The sequence below is a fragment of the Sciurus vulgaris genome, assembly GCF_902686455.1.
Source record: "Sciurus vulgaris genome assembly, chromosome: 5".
NCBI lineage: Eukaryota > Metazoa > Chordata > Mammalia > Rodentia > Sciuridae > Sciurus > Sciurus vulgaris.
This window is the reverse complement of record NC_136465.1, coordinates 141,143,726-141,166,160: the sequence shown is the minus strand read 5'-3', so window position 1 is coordinate 141,166,160 and position 22,435 is coordinate 141,143,726. Positions and strand designations below refer to the sequence as shown.

General features: G+C 34.5%; 1 protein-coding gene across 9 annotated transcripts in view; it reads left to right on the top strand.

Moving 5' to 3' along the window:
• The first annotated feature begins 371 nt into the window (after window positions 1-371).
• PPP1R12A (protein phosphatase 1 regulatory subunit 12A) overlaps window positions 372-22,435 on the top strand; it is a 139,143-nt gene continuing 117,079 nt past the window's right edge. For 8 of the 9 annotated variants that reach the window (XM_079141178.1, XM_079141174.1, XM_079141177.1 and 5 more), the window contains exon 1: window positions 492-874. In XM_079141178.1, the coding sequence (XP_078997304.1) occupies window positions 638-874 (237 nt within the window). In that variant the 5' untranslated portion in view covers window positions 492-637. Of the gene's footprint in view, window positions 875-22,435 lie in introns of all 9 variants that reach the window. The other variant, XM_079141173.1, reaches the window with a different exon arrangement.

Sequence of the window (22,435 nt, the reverse complement as noted above, 5' to 3'; positions counted from 1 at the left end):
AGGTGCAACCACAAGCACCTAATTCACGACCTATCTTCTATTCCATTCAAATAACGCAGCCAATAGGAAAATCCTCCGCCCTGAGCAACGACCGGCGTAGCTGAGACAGCCCCGAGGAAGGTCTGCCCTTCAGAGCCTTGCAGCCTCACTGCTGGCTTCCGGAACCCTCAGCTGGGCAGGACAACCTTCCTTCCCTGCCTCCACCCTTCCAGGTTGGTCCTGGCCCCCGCGGCCCGGGCTGCCCAGGCCACACCCGTTTCCCTCCGGTGGCAGGACCGCCCCCGCCGCAGTTCGCGGGAGCGTTCTTCCTGGGGCGGGTCTCGGCCCACAACGCATGCGCACTGGCCGAAGGGCGCCTCCCTGCCTGGATCTCGCGAAGTTACGTTAGATTGGCCGCCGGTGACGGGTGGCCGTGCCGGGGGCGGGAGGGCTTCTGTGGTAGGAAGGGAGGTCCGCTCGGCCGGGCACGCCGCCCCAGTGCTCTGTGGGATACTGGAAGTCTCGAGCGTCTCCTCCCGGTTTTCAGCCCTCCTCTGGCCTGCACTCATAGAAACAGTCACACACCCCCTGCCTCCCGGCTCTTCCCTCTCCGCCTCCCCCCCCCTCGCGATAAGAAGACCCGGCGGCAGGAGAGGGGATGAAGATGGCGGACGCGAAGCAGAAGCGGAACGAGCAGCTGAAGCGCTGGATCGGCTCGGAGACGGACCTCGAGCCTCCCGTGGTGAAGCGCCAGAAGACCAAGGTGAAGTTCGACGATGGCGCCGTCTTCCTGGCTGCTTGCTCCAGCGGCGACACAGACGAGGTCCTCAAGCTGCTGCACCGCGGCGCCGACATCAATTACGCCAATGTGGACGGACTCACTGCCCTACATCAGGTCTGTGCGCCCCGCCGCCGGGTCTCGCGACCCTGAGGGTCCGGGTCGGCCTCACGCCTAGGCCTTCTCTCGGCCACGGTCCTCCTGAGGCTGGGGGCGGCGGGAGACTCCCTGCTGCGGGTGAGGGGGCGGCTTCTCGAGAGGGAGGGAGCGAGAGTATTAGTGTAGCGAGGGCGCTGGGTTTGAGGCCCCCTTCAGACCAGTTGATGTTGGAGTTGGGAACCGGGCCGTAGGGGACAGGGGTCCAGGGCCGTTTGTGAACGTGTGTCTGGTATTTGGGGTCGAGAGAGGAGGAGTGTAGTGGGGTGTGCCGGGCCCCAGTGTCAGGCATATTTGGGGGGTACTGAAGAAAGCGACAACAAGGGACATTAGGGACGTTTGGGCAGATGGATGTCTTTGGCTTGTAGGTGGGCATTGGATTTGTTGTACTTTTTAGGGCTTGATTACAAATGATGATGATAATAGTCATCTAGAGTCCTAAGCCGAGTGCCCTGAGCGAATGATTTCCTGTTTTCTCCTTTATTACTCTTGGTCACTGGGGAGGGGAAAACGGGTTGTAATTAGCTGATCTGCACTGGCTGAAAGAGGGGGAATTGGATTGTTTAGGGTAAAGAAGCGTTCCCAAAGGGCTTGCCCACCGCTGGACCGGAACATATTGAGTCCAGTACTCGAAGAGTTTGCCGCAGTGGCAGAGATCCTTGAGCCCTAGGTTCTGGGGTGTGCACTGGGGCTAGAAAAAGAAGAATAAACACCGAGCATTCTTCAAAGCCACTTATCAAGCTCTGGTTTTTCTTTTGGGGGTGAAGGGGGAGAAAAAAAAAGAAAGAAAGCTGGCCACAAAGTTTTCTCAAAATGGATGCTTTGTGCATGTTAAAGTTTTATAGTAGTCTGATTGGGATCTCTCAATGTTAGCCAAATAAGGAGAAACTATTGGCAATCCAGAGATAATGTTGCTTTGCCTTTAACAGGCCAAAAGCAACACAACCCGTAGAGTTCTGCATAAAAAGCAATTTTTAAGTGATGGTAATAGGTGATATGACATAGACTTTTTCCACTTTCTTATTGGGCATTTTGGAATTACTGGAAAATCCCTTACACTTGACTTTGGGGCTATGTCAAACTTGCATTGATTATGTGGAAGATCGAAGCTTTATTTTGAGTAATGCTTTAGTAAAAACTTGTTTGGGAGGTTGAAGCTTAAGGCATTATTTCGTGAACATTAACATGATGCTTTTTAAAAAGAGGTGTGTGGTGGTATTTTCCCATTTACTGTTTCCTGTGGAAGTGAATGATGACCATTTTAAGCTTTGTTTAATCAAATTCTCATATCGAACTTGGCATGTAGCCTTTGTTTACAAAGTTGACTGGATGGATTGAAATGATTGACAAATTGCAGAACAAATCTGAAATTCAGAATGTGGCACCCAGAGAAAATATAACATGATCTTTAGCTCTTGCTGTATTCCATTAAGGTTTTCTAATGTATAGCAAACTTTTTATTAGGCCAAACTTGATTTTAGGCAGTATAACTCTACATTCTAAAAATGTGAAAATAATCTTTACAAATTTGTTTCCAAGTAAAACATTCACTTGTTTAATATAAAATCGATTCTGAAAGAATTGTTGTATGTCCGAGGTCAGGATAATTGGATAATAGTTCATGTCAATATATTAAAATTGTGAAAGAGAAATTTAAAGTTAACTACTGTTATGGAATAACCCAATTTTATTGCCTTGGAGGAAGAGGAAATTTTCTACTACTTTAAGATTAATGTAATACTGGTTTAGATAGAGGGAATACATGTAATGGCCTTCTTAGGACTCTTTAAAAATTCAGTTTGCACATGTTGCAAGAATTTTCTGACTTACCAATGTCTTCTTGATTAATTGAATTCTATGGTTAGTTTGTCATGATGCAGATAGTTTTTATTAGGAGTTTTATAGTTGACAGGGCTTAAGTAGAAGTTCCTAAGTTTATACCATTTGCATAAAACCTTTTATTGTAATTTATCTGCTCATTCCATGAACAGTGAGACCAAAGCCTTGAAAAGATCAAGCATTGCAATTTTTATTATGTTTTCTCAATTTTGATTCCTCATTTATTTTGTACTTTTCCTCTTTGTAACTGTGAGGGCATGGAGTCCATTCTAGGCAAATTCAGGACACCAGATAGTGAGAAAGGCGATAAAAACTTTTTTAAAAAGGGCCATAAGACAATTTTAAGCTTTTAAGAAATCTCTTGAATGCTGCTTGTTTTAAATACTTAATACCAAAATGCCTGATTTTTTTTTTTGAATAGTTTTTTTTTTTTTTAAATTTAACCTCTCATAAGATCATAGAATACCTGAAATGTTTTTGCCAGATTAATTATTGGTTAGTCTTTTTGAAAATTCACTTACTTTTTAGTTTATAGAATATCCTAAATTTCATTGTCAGGAGAAAGTTTTGGGAACTTCATAACCCACAAATATACTTATTCTAGTGTTTTCCTTGCATTAAAGAATTTATATTTAAAAGTTGATTAATTGGTTAGGTGAACAGAAGAAGTTGTAAAAGATACTCATAGCTATCTCTTCTTATATAGAAATGTCATTCATAGAGTAGAAAGAGCACTGTTTTTTATCAAATTTCTGTCTTAGTCTCCAAAGTAGCCTTCCTTCCTTCTGCCCTTGGCTGGAAAAGAATACACATCAAGCTTATGATATAAATTTCTGATTTTTCTAAAACTGAGATCTGGAGTACAATTTCAGTTTTATCAGTAAGCAAAAAATTGGTTTCTGATTTTAAAGCTGCCTGATAGAGTTTTATAGTATGTGATTATATCTATATTTTAGCATACTTTATAAAGATTTAGATTAATAGGGAATATTTAGAGTGCCTTTTGCTAATCCTTGCTGGTGTACATAAAATGCAGGACTGAGATTTCTTCCACAATTTTGAATTTAGCTTTTTTATTTTAACCTTAAATCTTTCTCTCTGCCCTTGGCTTCCAAGTCAATTTCCAGTTCCCATGTTTCTGTAAATCACCAGTCTTTCATTTTTCTTCTGAAGTGTTGATTTTTAAAATGAAATAGTATTTAATATGTTGTGATTTTATCCTTAAAAATATATTGTTAGGTTGTAATACAGTAAAATGCATGCCCTTTGCCACAGAATGACTACTATATTTACATTAACCTTTGAGATTTTTTTGAAGAATTCTTCTTGATCAAGCATAGATTTTCAAAGTTGTAATTTAGTTTTATAATCTATGTTTATCACAACATTAGATACATATATTTTTCATATCTTAGGCTTCCCTTTTTCCAGTCTGTTAATTGGTTGTTAAACAGTTTTACCTTCTTTTCAGGAATTTTGTTAAGTTCAGCCTAAAAAGAAGCATCTTTCCTCACCAACAGTGCTCTTCTCATTGATTCTCCTGTTTCTGTTAATGATGTCATTAATCTCTAGGTCAAGTTAAACATTTTAGTTGTTGTTTACTTATTCCTCTTGTCTGCATATATCAGTCTTCTGACTCAGTCTTTTCTTCACAATTACTTTTAATTGGTTCTTTTCCTTGCCACCATTATTAACCTACTTTGTTTATTTTTTTAACCTTTATTAATTTTATCCCTAGAGAATGGTAATAGTTTTGTTTTCTCTGTCTCAGTTCTCTCTCTGGTCCAATCTAACATACGTGTCAGATAATCTTAAAACTACCACTTTGATTGTTCATTTCTGTCCTTAAATTTGAATTTAAAGCATTCCTTTATGGGCTTATGCTTGATACATCCTTATTATGTTGTATTCTTTTTTTTTAATAGAGGTTGGTTAACTTCCATTAGATCTTAAACTCTTCTTACTGAATAGTATTTGAAAGTTTATCTTGTCAAACTTACAAGAATAAGTATCTAGTCTTCCACTTCTTTGCATTTTGAGAGTCCGACTCACTGAAAGGTTCATTGAATTATTTCATAGCATAGATATAAGTTCTATAGTTGTCTATTGTGAGATCTATGTTGAAGTCCTTCACATCCAGAGGCTTAAAATATTGTTTTGCATGTAACAGATATTATGTTTACAAAATAAATGACAGACTTTATTTTTGGCACATATTTTTAATATCTTCGAGATTTTTAAAAATTTAAATACAGTCTCTTCCTATTAAAAAATCCTAAAGCAATTTAAATTTTGGTTAAGTTTAGAAAAATAGTATAACCAATTGAGTCATTAATTAGTCAACTGCTTATTTCATATGTCTGAACTAGGTTCTAAAGAGGAATTCAAAATTGAATTAGATCATTTTCTATTTAATTGTAATAATAATAATAATTACTACTATTACTAGTGGTACTGAGGATTGAACCCAGGGGTGCTCTGTCACTGAGCTATTAAAATTTTTATTTTGGGACACCATCTTACCAAGTTGACAAGACTGACCTTGTCCTCTGATCTTCCTTCCTCATCCTCCCAAGTCACTAGAATTACAGGCATTCTGCTACCATACCCAGCCTATTATAATCCTTTTAGTTTTCAATACAGACTTGCCAATAAGGTTAGTATTAAATCCATTTGCTCTTAAAATACAAGTTTTATTAACTTCTAAAGGACCCATTTGAAGCTTCTTTATAGAATAAGTGACTCTACTCTTGTCAGTAAAAGGAATACTGTGTGTAGTCTTAAGATATAAAGTGTTGAAGATTTTGAATACAGTTAATTTTGAGTTGCTTGTTAGAATATAGTTTAATTGCTCTATGTAAAGAAATCAGTTTAAAACTGTAGAATTTTTAGTTTATAACTTACCTTTTTGGGTGAGAAATATTAAGGCCTTAAAAGAACCTATTGAATCCCTTTTAAATGATATAAAAGTATGTGTAAATTATTTTCTTTACATAATTTTCTTAGAAAAGCTATGACACTTTATGCTGATTACTCTTAAAAAATTTTAGTTGAAAAACATCCTGAATGCATTTTTTTAAAAACACAAATTCTCAGCCTCAAATTGGCCCCTTACATCTGACTAACCTTAGCCATATATGGGGTGTGCGGGTAGAGCCACCAGTGCCTACACTGCTGCTGTTAGAGTGCTTTCTCTGCAGTTGCTGCCTTAGCGCTTCCTGGCAACAGTTTTGTGGTCTGACTTTGAAGTGTCATAACCAAGCCCATCTTTCATGTGCTTCAGCTACAGTATGATTTCAAGCTGTGACTGAGCATTTTCTAGTATAGCATATTCTAGTAGAAGCACTGGATGAAATAGAGGAAGTTTTTTTTTTTTTTTCATCATTTATTTTTTACATTTCACACATACTATTCACATAAGAAAAGTACCTGCACTTAAAAATCTAATTATATGATTTTTTTTTTTTGGTACGAGGGATTGAACTCAGAGGCACTTGACCACTGAGCCATGTCCCCAGCCCTGTTTTGTATTTTGTTTAGAGACAGGGTCGCACTAAGTTGCTTAGTGGCAACTCGCTTTTACTGAGGCTGACTTTGAATACCCGGTCCTCCTGCCTCAGCCTCCTAAGTTGCAGGGATGATTGTTTTTTTTTTAACTACTTAGAAACCTTATATTAGTGGAAAGGGTAGAACATTATTATGTTACTGTAACTTATTACTTCTAGCCACTTCCCAAAGTTGCTATTTTCATGGCCTCTATGCCTACAAAATGTTGCCACCTTTTATCACACATTTATTTTGAAAGTTTGTGTGGTTCCACAATCCTATTGAAAAGACAGAGCATGAACATTTTGGTATACCTGTTTGAAGGGTTGAAGACCTTCATCAGTTGTTTTTGAGTTCATACTAAGTTTTGATAGCGATAACTTATCATAGGGTTTTACTCAGGAGAGGTGCTTTTACAAACATCCTTTAATTTTCACAGCCTTCTTTTTTCCTTGCTCAAGGTAACAAGCAGAGCTAGTATTCTACTGGAGACTTAATCCAGAGCCCAAACTTACTCTAGGGGTCTCTTTAAGTCTGGAAAAGAAAGCATTCTTAAATCTTTCAGTCATTATGAAGGTGATTAGTGGTCAGAGGTCTCCCTATACCTCAGCAGAGACTGAAATGAAAAAAAGTTAATTTTTCCCACCTACTTTTGTTTTAACTGGTTATAACACCCAAGACTTTTTGATAGTAGTTGAAATGCAGTAGTACTATATATCTAAATTAATCTTAGAATTCAAAATTGCCTAAATTTTAGGAACTTCCAAGATTGTTTTGATTGACCATTATGTAAAGAATATTTATCAGCTGCTTTGGGAAGTTGCAAAGGAAGTTAGTTATAGCACCAAAAAAAAAAAAAAAAAATTTATATATATATATATATATATATGTGTGTGTGTATGTGTGTGTGGGTGTGTGTATTATTTCAGGATGTAGAGTTTAGTTTTTAAACACCTTCATTTTTCTTTATCCTAATAACAATTTGTATTACTGCTTTAGGTGTGTTTATATACTAATTTACAGTAAATTGTGTATATGTGTGTGTGTTTGTGTTGGTTTTACCTTATAGATAATTTGGGAGTTCAATAATGCATGCTCATATTTTGTAAGGTTATAGATTTTAACACGCTGAGGATGAACATTTAAAACATTTCTACTTGTAAGAATAAACAAGCAAAAAAGTTTAGGGCCCCTGGATTTGTTTACTGGGAGAGTGAGTCTGGGAAAGCAGAGCCCACTTCTCCTAGTGTCCCAAGCAGCACAGTATTCTGTCAGTAAATTGTTTTATACATATTTGACATTTGTTATATACATATTTAGCTTGTTTTAGAGGTAAATTATAGACATGTTTATATCAGGGATATTAAAAAATTTTTTCCGTCTTGTTACCACTATTCAGCTTAATCCTGACAATTTACTTTCTGTACAGTGATTACTGGTATCTGTAATTAGTATTTGAGACTGTGTGAAACGCTAATATTTAAAATGACTTGTAAGTTAGTAAAATGAACATTTTGATGTTATGTTTGATTTTAGTTGGGAGACTTTTATTATTAAGGATATCAAAAGTTTTAAGAATTGTCCATTCCTTGTAAAATTTAGCCAAGTTATATTTCAAGTCTTAATTTGGAAAAGGTAATAGAATTTTATTACTGGTAAATATGTGAAATGTGACTTACTGCCCATAAAATTATTGATTCTCTGAAGTTTACATTTCATGAACAGTACATTTAAAACATTTTTTTCAGTCACTGAAAGAGCATAGCCTTTTTTATTTTGGACTTTGAGGGCATTAAAAATAGATTGATCACCTGTTTGATCATCATTTCATAAAGAAAAGGGGATATTCTGACAACAACAAAAGGACATATCCAAATAGAGGACAGTTAGGACTTACATGTCTATGAAATTATCGCTAGATTGACAGCAGATGTTCTGTATGTGTTTTCATAAAGTAGGGAGTAACAGGGTGAACTATATGATAACTATTCCTTGTGTCCTGTTTTGGGGAACGACAAGGTACAGTACAGGTGGTGGCAGGCTAGATCATCAGGGTGCAAGCATTGGGGTCCCTGGTCCCCTAATACGGAGTAAAAAAGAATTTATCTGAAGGGATTCAGGAGATTGGTAAAAGTTTTCTTTGGGAACCATTGATTCCATATTTCTACTTCCATAAGACTTTGCACAGGTTATTATCCTCTGGAATTTATTTACCAACTTATTTTTATTAAGGTAGATCTCAAAGTCCTGAGTGTGAACTTGCTTGACCACTAGAGCACACAGTGATTCTCTTAGTGTTTAATCATAGATTTGGCACTTATACACTACCTGTTATTATTAGTGTATTTTATCACAAGACAAAATAGTGAATTCCTTAAGATAGGGATTTCGATTCATTTTTCTTTAAATACCCTTTTAATATCTACATTTTATTTTAGCAGGTGCACCTGTTTATTGATTTTTAAAAAATGAACATAATACAATCTTTTGAATAGCAGATAAAACATAAAAACAAAATGAGGGCAATTTGGGTAAATATAACAGCACTTAAAAGGATTAAAAATGTCCTAACAAAAAAGTATATACCAACAATTTACTTTTAAGTAGCCATTATTACAGTCAAATTTATCAGGATTTTCTGGGTGAGGGGGTGTGTGCCTGTAATCCCAGCTGCTCCAGAGGCTGAAGCAGGAGGATCTCATGTTCAAATGTTCAAAGCCAGCCTCAGCAATTCATCAAGGTCCTAAACAACTCAGTGAGACCCTGACTCTAAATCAGATACAAAAAATGACCGAGAATTTGGCTCAGTGGTTAAGCACCTCTGGGTTCAATCTCTGGTTTAAAAAAAAAAAAAAAAAAAAAACAATTATCAGGATTTTAGATATATTTTTGAAATGGAACAAATTACTGATTACCAGTGCAAGTAGAATTTTGCTTAATTTATGTCATATACTTTAAAAAGGAATTTGTTAAATAAATTCTTGGGTGTATATTTAGTAGAGGAATCCCTAGCATAAAAATATTAGAAGCAGTACATGTATTCCAGAAATTTTAATCACAGGTTCTTTTCTGAACATTTTCACTATGGATTCTTATATGCCAGTGTTTTCTGACCTCATTAGTATTTTGGTTGTTTATTGTTTTCCTTGTTGTGCTGGCTAACCATATAAAGATAAACCAGTTCTGTGTTACTGCCCTAAGTGCTTGCTTGACTCAAATACACTTTCATGGGTGGAGACATTCCATGTTGTCATGTGTTATATAGGCATTTCTGAAATGACATTCATTAGAAACCATGAAAAGAAGTGAAAGCATTCCTCAGCTGTCACCTTTTTAGTTATCTATTTAAGTACATGCATTAAGTATGCAGATATTCTGCCCAGAGATCCTCACTTAGTAAAAATCTTTGAGTATTCATTTATATTGAATCAAGTTACCTTTTTTTTTTAGTTCAACATGATCTCTAACAAAATCATAAGATTGTAGAAAGTTTTTCTCATTTTCTTGAGTGCTGCATAGTACAAAAGAGACTAAATTTTGTGAGGTGTGAATTGATACCTTCTTGGAGACTAGTAACCATGTGGGAAAGTATGTTTTCAGACTGTTAAAATATACAAGTGCATCAGTTACCTTTCCTTTGTAGTACTACTGTATATATTTTATTAACCTTCAAAATTATTTTAGATGGTTATAACTTATTCTAATATTTGTCCTCTTGCTTAGAATATTTCTGGAGCTCATTCAGAGCTTCAAGTCAAGAGCAATTCTTTAGAATATCCTTAGTATTTATAATTTTTTCCTGTCAGGGGAGTTTTTTAATTTTGAAAATGATAATTGTTTGGAGTTTTGTCTGGTAATAATATAGATCATGATAGTAATCATAGTTAATATCAGTAATTAAGTGATTTTTCTAAAAAGTTTATTCTTAAAACATCAGTTAGATTAGATATTGTTTAGAATTTCTTTATGACGAACCTCCTATATTCTTCGTTTGGGTTCTAGATTGCATGAGTCGACTCAAGTGTTATAGCTTGTGATTTGAATTTTTTTTGTGTGTATCTGTATTTATGTTTCTCACAAAAGGTTTTGTTGCTGCTCTACCCAGATCTTGGTTCTACATTTCACCAAGTTATTGGTTTTTTTTTTCCCAATACATGTTAATTTGCAGTTTTTCTCAAAAATTTTGAACAGATGATTTGTTCAGTAATTTATATATCCTCTCCAAGTACATGGAGCAGTCTGCATAAAGACTTTGCATCAAGATTTTTCCTTTGAATATGTCTATTGCTATTTAACTCTTTTAACCATTTTTTGCACTAAAATGTCTTTAAATTTCTGATGTTTTTTAATCATTTATATGAAAATGCAATAATCATTGTCTTTAGCACCTTCTATTCTTGCATTTATATGATTGTTTTAAATTTTTAAATTTTAAATTACTTTCAAGTTTACTTTCATAGCTTACTTTCAAGTTATGTATGCATTTTAACCCAAATAAAAATAGTTTTATCATTTGAAGAAAAATAATTATTTAAATAATTAATGTATCAGAAAAATATAAAAGAAATTTAATGCTGTTCAAATTTCCAGGATTGGAAGTAGCCCCATTTAAAATTGTGGTAAACTTCTTTTTATACATCTCCACAGAAGTATGTGATTTTCTATAAATGCGATTGTACCTAATTTTCTGATGTATGATCTTTTTTAAATTATACATCTTTACAAATACTAATGTGTTAGTATCTTTAAATCAGTATTAATATATGTTTTATCTTTTAATGGCTACATAGTATTCTTCTGTATATGGAAATAAGTATCCCCAAATTTATTTTTCTAGTCCTCTGCTTCTCAGCATTTAATATATTTTCTACTTTCTCGTGTTAATGTGAATTTTATCACTATATACATCTTTACTCACTTATTACATTGTATTCTTTGGATAGTTTCTTTAAAATCTCATTTGCTGTTTTATGTGTTTTGGTCAAAAATAAAATGCTATTTTAATGCTTGTTTATACAAAGGCACTTACAGTAAAATTTCTAGTATGTCACATAATGGAAGACTAACCTTGAACGTATACAGCTGTTAAATTCATGTGATGATGTCATCCCTATAAGTCACCCATAGGAAAACTATTTTATTGCTTTATTTCTCTTTCTTTCTGTGAGAGAGAATAAAATTTGTTGTATTTTATTTAGAGAAGTGGTTGATGAAGAGAAAGAATAAAAAGTGTTTTTCTTTACATAAGATTGGTTTTGAATTGTGTAAGTTATTAAAGTGTTAACATTTGTATTATGTTATTATTCATTTAAACTAATGACCAACTTATTAGTGCAACAGTTAAACAGTTCATCGTATACTGTATATTTAGGACCATACTTATCTTTAAAACCAGTGATCCTTCCCTGAAAGTGGTGTACAACTTGGTTGGGGTAGCAGTATGAACAAATGATGATCGTTTTAGTAAGAGCTAGAGTATAGATACAGGGTGAGATGAAAGTTTTTATTAGGAGGACTTAACCCAGAATGTCAGGAAAGGCAACCCTGAGAAAGTTATGCAAGTTATAGGTAACTTATCCATGGGTGTCTTGCGTCTTTTATAAGCCTGTTTTCTCCTAGTTTGTTTTCATATGAATGCTTCTGTTCAGTTTCCCTTTCTGATCTATTTTTCTTAAAGGATCTTATGTCTATTTTTTATTATGTAGCATTCATTCCTATAGTTTTAACAGTCTTCTTTTTATGTAATCTGTTCTCCTTTTTATGTGATCCATATCTTTATTTTTTATATAATCAGTACTCCATTTACTAAGCTAAAATTGCAGGATCCTCTTATTTTCTCCTTCATGTCTTCCATACGATCAAACTCCCCCACCACACTTAGACCTAAAAAAGAAATACTTTCAAATCCATAATAGTATCTGTATCTTCATTTAACAAATATTAAAGACCACATCTATGTCAGACACTGTTAAGTGCTGGGTGGGGGTACATTTTTTAATAAAACAGATCCCAGTAGTACTGTTTCAGAGTCTACAGTAAAATGAAATTACTTAGCTGTCAGGGAAATATAAATCAGAACCAAAATGAGATACCTTTTCCATCCTCTAGGATGACTATAATTGATAAAATAGATAATAACAAATATTGACTAGCATATGAGATATTGGAACCCTCATATACTATTGGTGGTGGAAATATAATATGTGCAGCCACTTTCAAAAACAATCTCATTTCTTCCAAAGGATATATGTAGAGTTACCATATGACCCAGCAGTTTACTCCTAGTTATATATCCAATAGAATTGAAAACTTTACCCCATAAAAACTTGTACATCCATCTTTATAACACCATTATTCATAGTAGCCTAAAAGTGGAAACAGTGCAAACATCTATCAACTGATGAAGAGATAAAGTGGTATACTTTGTCACTGGAATCAGAGTCCTATTATTCTGCCATAAGAGGGAATAGAGTACTGAGTATTGCTACAAAGATGAATCTTAAATACATTTTGCCAAGTGAAAGAAGCCAGTTACAAAAGGCCACATATTGTATGGTTCATTTATAGGGAATGTCCAGAATAGGCAAATCTGTGGAGACAAAAAGCAGATAAATTGGTAGCCAAAGTTTGGAGGTGTTGAGGGGAATCAGGAAGTTATACCTAGTAGCTGGAATGTTTCTTTTTAGGGTGATGAAAATGTTCTAAAATTGTGGCAATGGTTGTACAAACCACTTGTAAACTTAGTGGTTATTATAAATGAATAACTCAATAAATGCTGTTTAAAAAAAAAAATGAAAGTGCTTGAATACTTATTTATCAGTGTTCCTCACTGAAAAGTGAGGCACTGGCAGTCCCCCAACTGCAGCCTAACCTTGTTTTTTAGTTACTGTAGTTATGATGGCAAACTGCCTTAACACAGCTTGGGGTCTACTGGAATATAGATAAATATACAGGTAGTTATGAATTTATATCAGTTATGTGGTAGGAGTAATACAGAGTGCTTGGAAACTCATGAAGGCATTATCTCACCTAGATTTAGGGACGGGGAAGGCTTTCTGGATAAAGTTGTTTGAGTTGCTGAGTGATGAGTAGAAGTTAAGCAAGGCTGTGAGCCAAAGCGGAGACTTTCAGAGAGAGGAAATAGTATGCAAAGATCTGGAGGTGGATAGACACGTTGGGAGATTTTTCCTCAGGCTAACAGAGATAGTCGAATTTTCTTTTAGAAAAATGAGCTTTGCTGCAGTGTGGACAGTGCACTGCAGAGGACAAGGCTGGAGGTAGGGAAATAGTTCAGGAATTGGAGTAGTCTTGAGATAGATGACTATGACATGAACTAGCTTGGTGGCAGTCATATTGGAAAATAGGTTGACTCAGGATATATTTAAGAAATAGAATTGATAGGAATTAGAAGTGGATTGACATAAAGGAGTAAGAATCAGATTGTGCACCTGCCTTCTGGTATGGATAAGACATCTAGGTGAGTGGAGGTGCTTTTCACAGCATACAGTAAATATGGAGAAGTGTATATAAAAACCTCATAGGAGATCAAGATCCATGGTTGTCTTTTGTGAATTTCAGTATACTACCTAAAAATACATGCAGAATTTTTTAGTTTTTCTCTACCTTTCAGTTCAGAAGAATTAATTAAAAAGTAAAACCACATTTTTATATTATTGTGTGTGTGTGTGTGGCGAGTTGTGTTAGGGGTATAGGGTATATGCTTTTTAGGGGCATAAAGAAGAGTGGAGCACAGAATTGTTGGAGAAGAATAAAAGAATGTTAGTGACAATCTATAAGTTGTTTATTGCCTGAAACAATGCACTATGAAAATATGGAAGGTGAGAGTAGATTTTCTCAGAGCATGTTGGATTTTGTAAGAATTGTACAACTTCCCTCAGTTTCTAAATTTACTCAGTTCTGTTTTCAGAGAAAATAAGTGTAAAATATTAGCCATAGGAAAGAAACTCGCACCTTGATACAGTTTTGTCATGCCTAATATATCTTTTCTTTTTCTGTGCTTTTCAGGATATTATTGGACTTGCTTTGACTATTTGAATGTTTTTTAAAGTTCCGCAGTTAGCTCTGTAAGGTTATGAGTTATTTTGACCTGGAGCAAGCATCATTAGACTTGTTTCAGCTTAAATGAAGCAGCAAATTGTTATTATATATTAAACTCTAGTTAAATCACATGACATCTTTTTCATCCAACCTTTGACATTTAAAGCCAGTCTTATGTTTATGTGTTTGTGCATTTTGTGTGAAATGAACTACTAGTATGTAACTTGTTTTCTTTCCAAAACCACTTTATAGTTAACAAAATTAATTGCAAAAATAAGTATATCTGGTATGATCCCATGGGGGGGTTGCTTAGAACAAAAATCTGGAAAATGACTCCTAACTGTTAACGGTGATTTTCTTTGCGAGGGAAGTACAGATTTTGAATTATGTCATCTTTGAATCTTTCACAACAAGAAAAAAAAATGATAAATCTGCATAGGAGAAAAACACCTAAATGGCTACTTCCAGTAATGTTTTAAGGATTAAATATAGGCAAATTAACATAATTAATTAATTTTAGTTTGCTAGTTTTTGGCCCCTTAAGGAGTCTGGTGTTGGATGGTTAAATATTTATATATTATCCTTTCTTTCCCTTTCAACTTTTAAAAAATGTTTTTTAGATGTTGATAGATCTTTTTTTATTCATTTATTTTGTATGTGGTGCTGAGAATCCAACCCAGTGCCTCACATGCTAGGCAAGTACTCTTCCAGAGCCACAACCCCAGCTCCTAATCTTTTCTTTAATGAGAAATATTCCATTGGCCATGTAATGGATACCTTGAGAATTTCTAATTCTTGGTATAGTTAGATGTATTTTATAGTTTTTGGCAAGTGGACTACAAAAGGTTCAGAAAAGAGGTAAGTATGATTGCCAAAAAGGCAAATAATTTTTGGAAGATAAAATGATTTTAAAAGATAAAATTTAGATTTAAGAATTTTACATAATTCTAGTGGTAAAGATGTAGAGGGAAGGTCTACAGAAGCAATTTTTGTACAGTTAGCTCTTTTGCTTTGTTTTATATTCATATAAATATTTGATGAATATTTTAAGAATAAATTGAAAAATGGCAACAAATCTATACAAATTAGAAATATTAAAGCCTGTAATTATATGAATTTTGTGAAAATACTTTTAAAAACTGAAAGGACTTTTGAAAGACGTAAATTAGAGCAAGACTTGAAAGAAGGAATGTTGTTTACTTTACATGTATATGTTTATATGTGTATTTAAAATGATCTACTCTACTCTAGACTTGCAAAATTCTAATTACCATTAGGTAATAGATAATTTTGGAAGAGAGTATGTTGGTCACCAGAGGCCAGTTTGAGTTTTTTGAATACAAGTTATGTTGACTACTTTATTTACTTTTTTGACAAGGTTTGTAAATTTCAATGAAGAAAATGTTGGCAAACTGAGGAAGGCTTGATTTAGTTAAGCCTTTGGAAAGGCTCTTATTGCCTTTGTGGTTAACTTGACGAAATTCTGGCGTGTGTATTAACCAGGATTAGGCAGACTTACAACTGAATGAATCAACACACACACACACACACACACACACACACACACACACACACACACCAGTCATCCTGCTGATTGATTATTCATTGTCTATCCAGAGGGAAGACTCAAAGTAATTGAAAGTAATGGTCCTTGGTTCTTAATCTTAATCTTGCATGTTATTCTTTTTAACATTTTAGTAGATAGAGCTATAGAAGCTGAGGAAGAACTTCAAAGAGCATAAAATAGCGGGTCTTAAGTAATAAGATGAAAAGATAATGGTAATAATGTAAAATTCTATATTTAAACATTGATTAAGTTTAGGTCAGTAGTGATCATCTTTGACAGACTTATGAGAACAAGTCACTAAAAGTTCTCAATAACAAGCCCAGTGCATGACAGCAGTCTAAAAATAATTTTAAAACATGCTAATTCAATGTAGAATCAGTGTTGATTCTAGATTTAAATAAAATCTATTTTTCTGCATGGTGAGATCATATCTGATTAATGTGTATAATTCTCATACTTTAGATTTTGTCTCTTGTTCAGCAGATCTTATCATTTACCCATCAAGGAAATGACTTCGTTTGTATAACTAAAATCAGTTCTACAGAGAAAAGAAACGTGTGTGTGTGTGTGTGTGTGTGTGTGTGTATTCCAAATTCTTTTTCTAGAATGTTAAACCCATTTGTGTGCATATATGCATTCTTACATCTCTTCAGATGCCCTAAGATTCTCCAGAACAATCAGCCAAATGGCATTTTTCTCCCTTTGTGCCTCTTGAAAAGTGAAAGAATTTTCAAAGCCACATAATTCTTACCCAGAATGTTAGTCTAATCACCAGCAGGAAAGTGAGGTAGAAGGATTTTGTGCACATATTAGTTAGGACTCTTTAAGTAAGAAAAGTTCATGTGAATGAACCTTGATAAAGTAATTTATGATTACACCATAGAGATATCTCATAGAACCTGGGCTTCTGGAATGAACAAGAACCAGAAGATATATGTAACCCAGAAAATTTTTCAAGTTTCTTATCTTTGTTTCTTTGATTTTTTTTTCCAGTTGTAGATGGACACATTACATTTATTTTATTTATTTGTTTTTATGTGATACTGAGGTCGAATCCAGTGCCTCACATGTGCTAAGCAAGCGCTCTTCCACTGAGCTACAACCCCAGCCCCTCATCATTGTTCTAATGATCTACTTTTATTATTCTTTTTTATAACAAACTAGATTTTCCATTTTCCAGTTCAAGAAGGCAAAAAATAAGGTAACCAACAATTCCAGAGTTTATATTGTGGTCTAGATATCTAGAGAAATTGATCTCCTTGTTAGTTTTAATTCCGGATTCCCAGGAAAGAGATCATTTGATCATCTTAGGGTTATTATGCATTATCTTAGATTATCAGTGGTGGCTGATGGAGCTGAATCCCTTTTAATAAACTTTACGAAAATCATGTATTCTGACAAGAGGAGAGGGACATAAATCTAGAAATAACAAGTTCAGTTGTATAAATAGATAATCTATAAACAATGAAATGCATGAATGTTGTCTTAAATTAGTAACACTAGACTTTGTGGTTTCAAGACTTCCAGATACTCTTAAAAATTAAGGAAAGCACTATACAAATTAATACAAGTAACTGTGGAAATCTGAATAAGTGAATTGCATTAGTGTCAATATCCTGGTTGTCATTATAGTGTAATTTTGCAAAATTTTACCATTAGGAAAAACTGGGTAAAGGGATAGCTCTGTATTATTTCTTAGAACTGCATGTGAACCTATCATTGCCTCAATAGCATGATATTTTAAGTTTGTGTCTATTTTTTAATATAAAGAAAATATTGAGGCGCCCCAATATTTTTGTTTATGTTGGCTGTGGGTATTTATCAAATTAGAAAATAAAGCTAAAGAGACTTTAAACATTTATTTATTTCAAATGATAGTAGTTCATTATATTTCAGTATAACATGTTTATGAAAAAATAAGTATACTTTGCAAAAGAAAATTTCAGGAAAAGAGTAATATTATTTACATTTTTTAAAAATTGATTTAAAGTCTTGCTTAAGACAACTGGAAAACATACATTCCCTGGAAAACCCCACTATACAGTTGGGAGAGAATGAGAGTATTAAACTTCCTGAAGGATCTAAGGGAACAATTGAACTAAAATAAATGAAGAGATATAATATGTTCATAGCTTGGGACTACTGAAAAGATGTGAGTTCTCCTCAGACTAATTACAGATTTAACAAGTTCAACTAAAATCCCAGTATGTTTTTATTGGGTGTTTATGAAAAAATGTCACTGATAGATAAATGAAAAGGTCAGGCATAGCTAGCTCAGACTCAAGAACAAAAAGGTAGGAGTACTTTCTCTGATGGATATTAAGACTTAACCATAAAACCACAGTAATTAAGTCAGTCTTCCAAGACTAGTCAAGAAACTAGTAGGTCAGAGCAGAGTTCAGAAGAAGATCTAGTCAGGTATGGATACCTAATTTGTGGTAAAGGTGACACATTAGCGAAGTGAGGAAAAGACAATGTTATCGGTAAGTGGACATCAGCCAATCTATCCATATGGAAATAAAGGTTAATCTTGACCCCCCTTATACATACACCATGCACAAAAAGAAATTTTAAACGGATTATTGATCGAAATGTGAAACACAATAGCTATTGTAGAAGGTAACGGATGAGAATATCTTTAAAATCTTTGGGTAGGGTAAGTTTTGTTCTGTTTTTTTTTTTTTTTTTTTTTTTTTGGATACAAACATAATTAACCATAAAGGAAAAAATGTGTGTGTGTGTGTGTGTGCACATGTGTGTATTAAACTACAGATAATAAAAAACCCAAGGCATATCACAAAAGAAAATATTCAGATGATAATGTACAAAAAGTTATTAAATCTTATTCAGAGTGCCAATTAACTTACAACAGGTGCTAGTAAACCTGTACTATAATAGCTTAAGTTATAGACATAATAAATAATGGAGAGGATGTAGAGAAACTAGAATTCTTACACATTGCTCACTTAAGAAGTAAGATTTCATATTATTCAAATATATTTAAAAATGGTCTTTGCTGAGTGTTGGACATGTAACAACAATGGAAATGTTTACATTATGGATTCATATTTTAAAGCAAAAATTTTACAGGAAACTAAGTTTCCTTGTTAAACAGATTCATTTAAAATGTTAAAAAAAATTTTTGTATGTATCCTTATATTGACTAGTTGTTGATTTTATGATCAGTGTTTGATTAACAGATGTTTGTTGAATGATTTGTATATGCTAGACATGGAGCTAGAAGCTAGGGAATACAGAAATTGGCAAATCAAGGTAATACCCATTCTCATTAACTAAAATAGCAGTGCAGGTTGTATTCAATATTTTGAAGGACAGTGTAAAATGCTGTAAGGGAGCAAAAAGTTTTGAGAGTTTGGATAGGGTTTCTGTGGAAGTGATGGTTCAGGGAGGAACATAAAAATAAAAAGGATGAACTTGGTAAAAAGTTGGTGGAAGTGGGAAGAGAGGTAGATTATTGGCAGAAAGTGACATAATAGGGTACAAGAGGAAAGGATACATAAAAATCCCTTCAGAGGAAGGAGCAAGGCTCATTGGAGAAATTAGAAAGACCAGTGTGATTGGAGCACAGTGGATGAGGGAAGAATGATGCCCCAAGATATGTGTGGAGGTAGGTTGAAGTCAGATCTAGTAGGACCTTGGAGGCCTTGCTAAACTTTTTTTTTTTTTTTAAAGAGCATCATAATTCTACATAGTAATTGGGTTCATTTTGACAAAATCACACATGCAAGGGATTTGATTTCAAGCCCCCCTGTTTTCCTCCCCTCTCCCTCCCCCTATTCTTCTCCTCTACTCTGTTAAACTTTCTTTCCTCTAGGAGTGAAATTCCCTTTGGTAGTTTTATGAATGAATATAATGTGATTTTGTTAAATTCATTCCATTTGTCTTCCCCTTTCCCTTCCTCTCTCACTCACCTACATCTGTTCCACTGATCTTCGCTATATCTTTATGATATCTGATCCCCTCCCCCATTACCTTCTTTTCCTTATTTTACTCTAACTTCCACATATGAGAGGATGCTTTTGACCTTTGATTTTCTGAGTTTGGCTTATTTTGTTTAGCATGATTTTCTCCATTTCCTTTCATTTACTGGCAAATGCCACGATTTCATTCTTTATGGCTAATTAAACTCCATTGTGTGCATATACCACATTTTCTTAATCCATTCATCTATTGAGGGTCATCTGGGTTGATTACATAATTTAGCTATTGTAAATTTTGTTGCTATGAACACTGAAGTGGTTGTATCACTAAAGTATGCTGATTTTAGGTCTTTTGAATAAACTGTGAGGAATGGGATAGCTGGGTCATATGGTGGATCCATTCCTAGTTTTTTGAGGAATCTCCACATTGCTTTCCAGAGTGATGGTTCTAATTTGCAGTCCCACCAACAATGTGAAGAGTGTACCTTTCCCCCCAGCATTTATTGTTATCTGTATTCTTGATAATTGCCATTATGACTGGAGTTCTGAAATCTTAGTTTTGATTTGCATTTTCTTAATTGTTAGAGATGTTGACTTTTTTTCATATATTTCTTGAGCATTTGTATGTCTTCTTTTGAGAAGTTTCTGTTTAGTTCTTTTGTCCATTTATTGATTGGGCTATTTGGTTTTTTGGCATTGAGTTTTTTGAGTCCTTTATGTATTCTGGATATTAATCCAGAGGAGTAGCTAGCAAATATTTTCTCCCATTCTATAGGCTCTCTCTTCATGCTCTTGTTTTCTTTGCTGTGCAGAAGCTTTTAATTTGATGGCATCTTACTTTTGATTCTTGGTTTTATTTCTTAAGCTTTGGGTCAGGAGCTTGGATCTTGTTGAGGAAGTCAGTGTCTGCACATATATGATGGAGTGTTGACCCTATGTTTCTTCTGCTTGTTGCAAGTTTCTGGTCTAATTTCTAAGTCTTAGGTCTATTTCGATTTGACTTGTGTGCAGGGGGAAAGATACGGATCTAAATTCATTCTTCTACATGTGAATATCCAGTTTTCTCAGCACTGTTTATTACAAAGGTTGTCTTTTCTCCAACATATATTTTTGGCACCTTTGTCAAGTATCAGATGGATGTATATATTTGGGTTTGTTTCTGTGTTTTCTTTTTCGTTGGTCTTCATGTCTCTTTTGCTGCCAATACCATACTGTTTTTGCTATTATAGCTCTGTGGTGTAATTTAAGATCAGATATTGTGATGCCTCCTGCATCACTTTTCTTGTTCAGAATTACTTTGAATATCTTTTATCATTCCAAATAAATTTTAGTACTGTTTTCCTAGTTCTGTGAAGAATAATGTCATTGGTATTTTGATGGGGATTGCATTGAATGGGTATATTGCTTTTGATAGTATGACCATTTTGACTACATTAATTCTGCCTGTCCCAAGAACATGGGAAGTCTTTCCATCTTCTGAAGTCCTCTTCAAGTTTCTTTCTTCGGTGTTTTATAGTTTTCATAGTAGAGATCTTTCACCTCACTAAGCCTTGGTTTTCATACTTGGTTTTCATACCAAGAGCTCTGGAAAAGTATTGAAGTGTAATTGCCTTAGCGCAATCAGATTTGCATCATTAAGAAACATCTGTTCTACACAGAGGAGGGTGTAGGGATGAGGGCATCCGCTAGCAGGGGAGTTCCAGAGGATATTGCAGGAATCCAGACAAGAGATCTGTTTCTTAGATGGCTTTTCAAACACTGTCATTTTATGAGATGTTAAAAGGCACACTAAAGATAAAAAATATTTGGCCAGTGAATTGGAGAGTTACTGTATTAAGCAAGGTTAAGCAAAGTTTTGCTAGAATTTTGTACAGTCTTTAAAATACACTGACGGGGAAGTGAGCCTGAGAAAGGAGCTGACCTCAAATGATAGAAATGGAATCCATATTGGGCCTGGAGGAGATTTAGTTTTAGGAGTTGGGAAAATAGTAGGAATTTAGTTTTAGGAATTAAAAAAAGATTGGAAGCATAAATCATAGCAAGCCTGGTGGTATAGACTTTATTGATGAATTTATAAAAGTTGATTGAATGAAATAAAGTTAATTCAGGAGAATTAATTTGGAAAATAGGAAGGGCACAGCCACTGTAAATCCATTGTTTCATTTCACCTCTGCCATGAAAATGTCCTTTGAGTCTTTGATTTTGATGCTGTAAGGTTGGTTCCTTTCACTGTATAGTTGAGTTTTGGCAGGAAAATGCAAACCAAAGCTATCCTGAGATTTCATCTCACTCTAGTTAGAATGGCAGTCATCAGTAATACACATAATAAAAAATGCCGGTGAGGATGCTTGTTCAGATTTCCCCAGTGTTACTTGTATTAATTTTTTTTTTTGTTTACTGTTGTCCTCAGTTTTTAAGAGTATATATGCGGTCTGAAGCCACAAAGTCTAAGTACTGCTGATTTCACATTTAACATTTATGCATTTCAGTGTTTATAGATTATGTATCTATACATCTGAACTTATTATTTTTAGCTTATGTCCCCGTCATCTCCTCAGAATACATGATTTT